Here is a 10,423-nt window from a genome sequence, read left to right as displayed (position 1 = left end):
TTAGTTTGTTTCCAGTGGTCTCCATGGCATTTTAACATTCATTTGACAGAAGACACTGGATATACATTGTTTCATACTGAAAATGTGAAAGAAGCTGGTTTTATTTGGTGTCAATATTAACACATAGCTTTTGAAGCTGTATGTGTTAGCAGTTTTCCTAAGCACTAGTTTAAGAGTGTAGTGAAAAGAATAGTTTGCTTTTATAATGTATTTTCAACTAATGGTTTTAAGGAATTGCCAAATGTTAAAAAATTGAGCTGAAGCCTGACTGATTGTATAACTTTAATATTTGAAAAATTTTCTTCCAGAAATGAACAACTTAATACAATACAGATTTGTACAAAAAAGACAGACCATTAAAAACTTTTGATCATACAGACAAAAATATGATTAAGCAAAGATTTAAAAAGGACAGGACATTTTGTAAATACTGATAAATACTGTGCAATGCTTTAATTTACTGTGGCGGATATAAAAATCAAGAATTCCTTAACAGATTATATTTAAAAAAGCAACTACATGAATTTTCTAGCGATTTAAATTAATGAAATAGAACAGTAGTGATTTTTTTTAAAAAAATGAGGTATTATTACACTGTAAACCAAAAACAGAACATAAATAAATAAAGGCAATGTGTAAGTAAGTGATAAATGGTTACAAATTTCAACTTATTAACAACAGACAACAATAGTTTTCCAGTTATTTATGGACTTTGTCATTTAAAAATTTGGCTTGCTTGTGTACTTATTTAAAAGTGACGTAGCTATCGCTATACAAGCACATCGTTAAACATGCAGACCAAGCCAGCACAATTTTCCCGTCTCTACCAAATAAAAACTGTTTACATTTTATTTAAAACACTTAAGTCTGATTTCTTATACATGATTCTTTTGTGCTTACTAGTAAGCAGTAACCTACATTAAACATCTTACGTTCTATTTCAAGCAGAGTAACCGAGAAGCAGTTTTATTTGCATATGGATAGAAAACAGAGCAAACGAAACAAAACCAACATGCCTTGAACTTTCTTAGGATTTTCCAAGATTTTTAAGAAGAAAAATCCTTGACATAGTATACCCTATGGAAAAGCAGAGTCACTTCCGTCTTAAAGAGAATAGGAAACAAAGTAATTAACTCCTTTTCCTTGAAGATTGGCGAATTGGCTTTCGAACTACAGGAGAATGAGTTAATTCATTCCTCCACCCTAAAAGAATTCTGCTGGTTGGGTGCAGGAAGCAGAGCGATATAAGAAAACAGTGTAACTGAGAAAAAATTGGGGGACAGTATTATTTGCCTGTGAACCATATGCTGGTACTAAATGCTGGCTTCATTATTATTGCAAATACATCTTCAGAGTTTTCTGAAGGAAAGCTATTCAAAGTATAATAGAGAAGTCTTGATTCGAAAATATTTGTAACATGCTAATAAAACTGCTTCAGTTGCTGTAAATAAAAAGAAAACCATTTACTGTCTCACTTAAAATGTAGTTTCTTTTTACATGCTGCTTTTTTAAGAAACTCCAAAAAGGGAACTTTTGAATTTACTACATTCAGAATCCAGTGAAATACAAACATTTTGGCCAAAATGTTGAACTTTATTTTTACACCAAGCTATATCATTTTGACACAGATGTTATTATTGTATTCACTTTTGTCAAATATCTTATCCTAGCCTTTAGCAAAAATTAGTGTTTCAGTACAACTGGTGATCAAAAATACTAGAAATAAGCCTTGTATGTCAAAGTATGTATAAAAACAGTTCTTTTCTTTTGTGCTTGTAATTGACTTAATTTATCAACAATTCGATAGATCTGATTTCCTTTCTAATATTCTGACCCTTAAGAAGAAATGATCATTATACAAATATTACAGAATACTCTAACTAGTTTACTGCCAACGTGCATGCAGACTAACGTTACTTAAAAGAACATAACCTCGAATCCAATGGTCTGAAAATAGTTAACACTCCTGTACAGTCATCTTTATTGATTTGTAAAAGCTGTATACACATCTAAAACCCTGAATTTACTTTGTAAAAATAAATCTTTTAGCAATAAATGGCACTATCAAAATCCCATTATTCTCAGGCTAGTATGTAGTTATTTACATGCTTTTCAGCAACAGTTGAAAAGAATCTTATAAGACCAAAGCCAGTATATCAAAAAACCCTGTAAACTGCATTTATACTGCTGTTTGTTGTTGCCCTCAGGTGTATGAAAATATGGCTACATGCCTTACATGAATGAGAACGTAGCTATGTGCGTTGCTACGTGTGCTGGCAGCACGCAATCTGCCACTGGGCTCCGCTACAGGGTCAACGCGTGCTTCACTGTGCTTTGCTTTCCCAGTGGAACACCTGTGAGAAGCTACTTACAGAGAATCATAAAGTGCTATAAAAAAGAGGGGCCGGACCCACACCTGTCTCTGCCGTCTGGTCTCTTCCTTACTCGAGCGATTTCTGTGTTTTTAGAAAATCGTGCCTCCCCCATTGAACATACTTCATACTCGATTTAAAAAAAAAAAATCAGTATTTTAAAGTTGGTGAGCTTTGTCAAGGTGTTGTGAGACAGAGACATGAAAAGGTTAAAGGCACAATAAGAGGGAAGTGAATGCTACATATAAAATATATTTCAAGTCTTCTAGGTTACTCAAGTCCAAAACCTTCTGAATTTGAAATTCCAATGATCAATTTCTGCTTCAGGTCCTTTTTGCTCTTGTAGGGGGGAAGGCAAAGTTGATTGAAGCAGGTGTGGGCCACAGGCAACCTAGGGGAAAAAATGTATTTTAAAGATACTAAGTCTCAAAATACATACAGGATAGCTGCTAAACTACTTTCAAACAGGGCAATTCAAATCTATTTCACTATGGTAGGAGGCGGCTCATCAATCCCTTCGCTGAACAGATACTTACGGAGTACTACTATGTATCGGCACCAGTCTAGACACTGAGGCAGCCTCTGAAGACAAGGCAGTCAATGTCCCTGTGCTCCTGGGAAACTTTCATCCTAGAGGCATTATGTTTGGAGTCAGACTGAATTTGAATGCTGTCTCCCCGACTACTGGCCGTGGGACCTTGTTCCAGTAGCTTCATGTCTCCAAATCTTAGTGTCCTTGCCACCATGACAGGGTAAGCCATCCAAGTGGGTTGTTTAAAAGATTTAAACAGGCAGGATAGTAGACAATATAACTGTTACTATAATTTCAGTCTTGACCGTCAAAAAGTAATAAAAAGATCACTCCTGGATACTTGATATCTGCACTCTCCATGCCGCTGCCCTCAGCGCAGCACCCCCCCCTTCAAACCCACCCCCCCCCCCCCATCCTCTCCTCCATGACACTGTGTATCTATCTTCACCCCAGAGGCTACGGATTTCTTAGGCCCTTCCTTCAGTCTTTATGAACTTCACAGCATCACAAAGGTGGTCAGAGAAGTCCGTGAATAAAAATAGGGAATGTACCAGGGAAAAGGAGAACATTTTAAAAGAAGTTTATACTATTAGAAACTAAACTTTGACAGCCCTCTGTACTGAAAGACTTAAAACTGTTATAGTCAGTTTGCATTTACTGAGTGCTTGGTCTATGATAAGCATTGTGCCAAGTACTTTTATATGCAGTGTTTAAGACTCAAAGCGATCTAAAAAACAGATTTTTGTTATCCTCAATTTACTGATGAGGAAAACTAAATATGGGAATATATGAGTTAAGTAATCTGTTCCAGGTTGTAGAGCCGGTGAAGTCACACACCCGAAAATCAAATTCAGATCAGTCTGACTTTACACCAATATTGTTACCATGTAAAAATTTAACATTCTTATTTAACAAAAACCTAGTGGGTCTACGACAGTGATGTATACATCTTTGACGGTCACTTATATTTAATCTTTGTGAATGTCTTACTGCAAATCCTAGAGTTGTGGAAGATTCATGCCTAAGCCATGGGAACTCATAAAATAATCCCTGAAATAATAATAGGAAAAGTTTAGATGTAATGTCACCTTTGTATTAAATTACATAACTCAGATTACCTTTTTTTTTTTTTTTTTTAACTTTGAGAGAGAGAGAAAGCGAGCTGGGGAGGGCAGAGAAAGGGGGAGAAAGAATCCCAAGAAGTCAGCACAGAGCCCAATGCAGGGCTTGAACTCATGAAACAAGAGATCATGATCTGAGCTGAAATCAAGAGTTGGACGCTTAACTGACTGAGCCACCCAGGCACCCCTCACCTTAATATTTTTTAATAAAAAAAACCTTTAAATAAAAATGAACATTACACAATATTCTACTAAAAGCCAGCTAGATTTTATTTTTTTTAATTTTTTTTTTCAACGTTTTTTATTTATTTTTGGGACAGAGAGAGACAAAGCATGAACGGGGGAGGGGCAGAGAGAGAGGGAGACACAGAATCGGAAACAGGCTCCAGGCTCCGAGCCATCAGCCCAGAGCCTGATGCGGGGCTCGAACTCACGGACCGCGAGATCGTGACCTGGCTGAAGTCGGAGGCTTAACCGACTGCGCCACCCAGGCGCCCCATAAAGCCAGCTAGATTTTAAAAGGGACTACAAAGCAGTTGACTTAGCATTGTAAAAAAGGCAATAGGTTATCAGTCAGCATTGGCAAGTCTCAAAAATTAACAGAGAACTTTAAAGCACACTCTCTCATTTCAGGCTTGTTTTTACTCCCAAGATTTTTCTATGAAAATGACTTCAGATTGAAAGACTCCTCTAAGTCCAAGCATATTATTATTAGCAAAATTTACAGATTAAAAATAAAATTACAATCTGGAAAGTTACCAGTTAGTAGAAGTTTCATTCTTTGAGATTTTAAAGTTCAAGTCAGCCATTCCTCCTACAGGCACTCTGTCACTTCCTGTAGTAAAATGTAGCAACTTCTTTTGAAGATCAAGAGGAAATCCAAGCACAACATCCCAAAAATATCTAAAGAACACCAAAGGAAATGTATATAAAATGTCTTGTCAGAAATCCTGCAGGTCAGAGTAAAGTAACATAAAGTAAGCTCTGAGGATAAAAATTCCCTTAAACATACATAATACTCCTTAATGTGAGATTGACAAATGACAAGCCTCTATGTATGACTTATTTCTAACATTATTATAAAAGTAACATTTTTATAAAATTATAAAAGTAGTCCAACAGGGTATAGTACAAAAGCCATTTCTCTATTATATAACTTACAATTCTTATTTCTTCAGTACAGTGCTATTAAAATTCTACTTATAAGTATAGCATCCCTAAAATTCTAGAACCAAAGTCATTTTTTAAAATTTAAAATCTATCCTTTTATTTATTTTTTAATTTTTTTAAATTTTATTTTTTTAATTTACATCCAAATTAGTTAGCATGTAGTGCAACGATTTCAGGAGTACATTCCTTAATGCCCTTTACCCATTTAGCCCATCCCCCCTCCCACAACCCTCCAGTAACCCTGTGTTTGTTCTCCATATTTAAGAGTCTCTTATATTTTGTCCCCCTTCCTGCTTTTATATTATTTTTCCTTCCATTCCCTTAAGTTCATTTTTTTTATATCTTAAATTCCACATATCAATGAAGTCATATGATATTTGTCTTTCTCTAATTTCGCTTAGCATAATACCCTCTAGTTTCATCCACATAGCTGCAAATGGCAAGATTTCATTCCTTCTGATTGCCGAGTAATACTCCATTGTGTGTGTGTGTGCGTGTGCGTGTGTGTATACTACTTCTTCTTTATCCATTCATCCATGAATGGACATTTGGGCTCTTTCCATACTTTGGATACTGTTGATAGTGCTGCTATAAACATTGGCGTGCAGGTGTCCCTTCGGAACAGCACACCTGTATCCCTTGGATAAATACCTGGTAGTGCAATTGCTGGGTTGTAGGGTCGTTCTATTTTTAATTTTTTGAGGAACCTCCATACTGTTTTCCAGAGTGGCTGCACCCACTTGCATTCCCACCCACAATGCAAGAGATCCTCTTTCTCCGCATCCTTGCCAACATCTGTTGCTGCCTGAGTTGTTAATGTTAGCCATTCTGACAGGTGTAAGGTGGTATCTCCTTGTGGTTTTGATTTATATTTCGCTGATGATGGGTGAGTGATGTTGAGCATTTTTCATGTGTTGGTTGGCATCTGGATATCTTCTTTGGAGAAGTGTCTATTCATGTCTTTTGCCCATTTCTTCACTGGATTATTTGTTTTTTAGGTGTTGAGTTTGAGAAGTTCTTTATAGATTTTGGATACTAACCCTTTGTCTGATATGTCGTTTGCAAATATCTTCTCCCATTCTGTCAGTTGCCTTTTAGTTTTGCTGTTTCCTTCGCTGTGCAGAAGCTTTTTATTTTGGTGAGGTCCCAACAGTTCATTTTTACTTTGGTTTCCCTTATCTCCAGAGACATGTTGAGTAAGAAGTTGCTGCAGGCAAGATCAAAGAGGTTTTTGCCTGCTTTCTCCTCAAGGATTTGGATGGCTTCCTGTCTTACATTGAGGTCTTTCATCCATTTTGAGTTTATTTTTCTGAATGGTGTAAGAAAGTGGTCCACGTTCATTTTTCTGCATGTCGCTGTCCAGTTTTCCCAGCACCACTTGCTGAAGAGACTCTTTATTCCAGTGGATATTCTTTCCGGCTTTGTCAAAAATTAGTTGGCCGTACGTGTATGGTCCATTTCTGGGTTCTCTATTCTGTTCCATTGATCTGAATGTCTGTTTTTGTGCCAGAACCATATTGTCTTGATGATGACAACTTTGTAATACAGCTTGAAGTCCAGGATTGTGATGCCTCCAGCTTTGGGGGTCTTTTCTGGCTCCATACAAATTTTAGGATTGTTTGTTCTAGCTCTGGGAAGAATGCTGCTGGTGTTATTTTGATAGGGATTGCATTGAATATGTAGATTGCTTTGGGTAGCATTGACATTTTAACAATATTTGTTCTTCCTATCCAGGAGCATGGAATGTTTTTCCCTTTTTTTGTGTGTCTTCTTCAATTTCTTTCATAAGTTTTCTATAGTTTTCAGCGTATAGATTTTTCACCTCTTTGGTTAGATTTATTCCTAGGTATTTTATGTTTTGTGGTGCAATTGTAAATAGGATCGATTCCTTGATTTCTCTTTCTGTTGCTTCATTGTTGGTGTATAGGAATGCAACCGATTTCTGTGCATTGATTTTATATCCTGCAACTTTGCTGAATTCATGAATCAGTTCTAGCAGTTTTTTGGTAGAATCTTTTGATTGGTAGAGTATCACGTCATCTGAAGAGTGAAAGTTTGACCTCCTCCTGGCTGATTTGGATGCCTTTTATTTCTTTGTGTTATCTGATTGCTGAGGCTAAGACTTCCAGTACTATGTTGAATAACAGTGGCGAGAATGGACACCCCTGTCTTGTTCCTGACCTTAGGGGGAAAGCTCTCAGTGTTTCCCCATTGAGGATGATATTAGTGTTGGGTCTTTCATACATGGCTTGTATGATCTTGAGGTATGATCCTTCTATCCCTACTTTCTTGAGGGTTTTTAGCAAGAAAGGATGTTGTATTTTGTCAAATGCTTTCTCTGCATTTATTGAGAGGATCAGATGGTTCTCGTCCTTTCTTTTATTGATGTGATGAATCACATTGATTGTTTTGCAGATATTCAGCCAGCCCTGCATCCCAGGTATAAATCCCAGTTGGTCATGGTGAATAATTTTTTAAAATGTATTGTTGGATCCAGTTGGCTAGTATCTTGTTGAGGATTTTTGCATCCATGTTCATCAGGGAAATTGGTCTATAGTTCTCCTTTTTAGTGGGTCTCTGTCTGGTTTTGGAATCAAGGTAATGCTGGCTTCATAGAAAGAATTTGGAAGTTTTCCTCCCATTTCTATTTTTTAGAACAGCTTCAAGAGAATTGGTGTTAACTCTCTCTTAAATGTTTGGTAGAATTCCCCTGGAAAGCCATCTGGCCCCAGACTCTTATTTTTTGGGAGATTTTGATCACTAATTCGATTTCTTTACTGGTTATGGGTCTGTTCAAATTTTCCATGTCTTCCTACTTCAGTTTTGGTAGTGTATATGTTTCTAGGAATTTGTCCATTTCTTCCAGATTGCCCATTTTATTGGTGTATAATTGCTCATAATATTCTCTTATTATTGTTTTTATTTCTGCTGTGTTGGTTGTGATCTCTCTTCTTTCATTCTTGATTTTATTTATTTGGGTCCTTTCCTTTTTCTTTTTGATCAAACAGGCTAGTGGTTTATCAATTTTGTTAATTCTTTCAAAGAACCAGCTTCTGGTTTCATTGATCTGTTCTACTATTTTTTTTGGTTTTGATAGCATCAATTTCTGCTCTAATTTTTATTATTTCTTGTCTCGGGCTGGTTTTGGATTTTATTTGCTGTTCTCAATTCTTTAAGGCATAAGGTTAGGTTGTGTATCTGAGATATTTTTTCCTTCTTTAGGAAGGTCTGGATTGCTATATACTTCCCTCTTACGATGGCCTTTCCTGCGTCCCAGAGGTTTTGGTTTGTGGTGTTACCATTTTCATTGGCTTCCATGAACTTTTTAATTTCCTCTTTAACTTCTTGGTTAGCCCATTCATTCTTTAGGGGGATGTTCTTTAGTCTACAAGTATTTGTTACCTTTCCAAATTTTTTCTTGTGGTTGATTTAGAGTTTCATAGCGTTGTGATCTGAAAATATGCACGGCATGATCTCGATCTTTTTGTACCTGTTGACGGCTGTTTTGTGTCCCGGTATGTGGTCTATTCTGGAGAAATTTCCACGTGCACTGGAGAAGAATGTATATTCTGCTGCTTTAGGATAAAATGCTCTGAATATATCTGTTAAGTCCATCTGGTCCAGTGTGTCATTCAAAGCCATTGTTACCTTGTTGATTTTTGATTAGATGATCTGTCTATTGCTGTGAGTGGAGGGTTGAAGTCCCCTACTATTATGGTATTACTACAATGAGTTTCTTTATGTTTGTGATTAATTGATTTATATATTTGGGTGCTTCCACATTTGGCACATAAATATTTACATTGTTAGGTCTTCTTGGTGGATAGACCCCCTTAATTATGATATAATGACCTTCTTCATCTCTTGATACAGTCTTCAACTTTAAAGTCTAGATTGTTTGGGCGCCTGGGTGGCTCAATCGGTTGGGTGTCCGACTTCGGCTCAGGTCATGATCTCACGGTCTGTGGGTTCAAGCCCCACGTCGGGCTCTGTGCTGACAGCTCAGAGCCTGGAGCCTGTTTCAGATTCTGTGTCTCCCTCTTTCTCTGACCCTCCCCTGTTCATGCTCTCTCTCTCTGTCTCAAAACTAAATAAATGTTAAAAAAAAAAAATTTTTTAAAAAAAGTCTAGATTGTCGGATATAAGTATGGCTTTTCCAGCTTTCTTTTGCTGATCATTAGCATGATAGATGGTTCTCCATCCCCTTACTTTCAATCTGAAGGTGTCTTTAGGTCTAAAGTGGGTCTCTTGTAAACAGCTTATAGATGGATCTTGTTTTCTTATCCATTCTATTACCCTGTGTCTTTTGATTGGAGCATTTAGTCCATTGATGTTTAGAGTTAGTACTGAAAGATATGAATTTATTGCCATTATGTCGCTTGTAGAGCTGGAGTTTCTGGTGGTGTTCTCTGGTCCTTTCCAGTCTTTGTTGCTTTTGGTCTTTATTTATTGTTTTTTATTTTTATTTTTTCATCTTTTCTCCCCTCAGAGAGTCCCCCTTAAAATTTCTTGCAGGGCTGGTTTAGTGGTCACGAACTCCTTTAATTTTTGTTTGTCTGGGAAACCTTTTATCCCTCCTTCTATTTTGAATGACAGCCTTGCTGGATAAAGAATTCTTGGCTGCATATTTTTCTGATTCAGCACATTGAATATATCCTGCCACTCCTTTCTGGCCGGCACATAACCCTTCTACCCCTATTTCTCTCTCTTCCTCTTCTAGGACCCTTATGATTCTGATGTTGTTCCTTTTTAATGAGTCACTGATTTCTCTAATTCTTAAATCATGCTATTTTGCCTTAATCTCCCTCTTTTTTCTGCTTCATTATTCTCCATAAGTTTGTCCTCTGTATCACTGATTCTCTGTTCTGCCTCATCCGTCCTTGCCACTGTGGCCTCCATTCGAGATTGCAGCTCAGTTATACCATTTTTTATTTCATCCTGACTAGCTTTTACTTCTTTTATCTCTGCATAAAGGGATTCTAATCTATTTTCGACTCCAGCTAGTATTCTTATTATTGTGATTCTAAATTCTGGTTCAGACACCTTTCTTGTACCTGTGTTGTTTAAGTCCCTGGCTGTTGTTTCTTCCTGCTCTTTCTTTTGGGGTGAATTCCTTCGTTTCATCATTTTGAAGGGAGAAAAGGAATTAATGAGGTAGAAAAATTAAAATAAAAAATTGAAATTAAAACAATATTAAAATTAAAAAATTAAAAACAAGCACACACACA

General features: G+C 36.7%; 1 protein-coding gene across 3 annotated transcripts in view; it reads right to left on the bottom strand.

Annotated features, from left to right (window-relative positions):
- Positions 1-269: 269 nt before the first annotated feature.
- HECTD2 (HECT domain E3 ubiquitin protein ligase 2) overlaps positions 270-10,423 on the bottom strand; it is a 92,940-nt gene continuing 82,786 nt past the window's right edge. For all 3 annotated transcript variants that reach the window (XM_058697145.1, XM_058697144.1, XM_058697143.1), the window contains exons 20-21: positions 4,785-4,928; positions 270-2,763 (exon numbers count right to left, since the gene is read on the bottom strand). In XM_058697145.1, coding sequence (XP_058553128.1) covers positions 2,643-2,763; positions 4,785-4,928 — 265 coding nt within the window. In that variant the 3' untranslated portion in view covers positions 270-2,642. The remainder of the gene's footprint in view (positions 2,764-4,784; positions 4,929-10,423) is intronic.

The sequence above is a fragment of the Neofelis nebulosa genome, chromosome 13 (assembly GCF_028018385.1).
Source record: "Neofelis nebulosa isolate mNeoNeb1 chromosome 13, mNeoNeb1.pri, whole genome shotgun sequence".
Lineage (NCBI taxonomy): Eukaryota > Metazoa > Chordata > Mammalia > Carnivora > Felidae > Neofelis > Neofelis nebulosa.
This window is presented reverse-complemented; position numbering and strand designations above follow the sequence as displayed.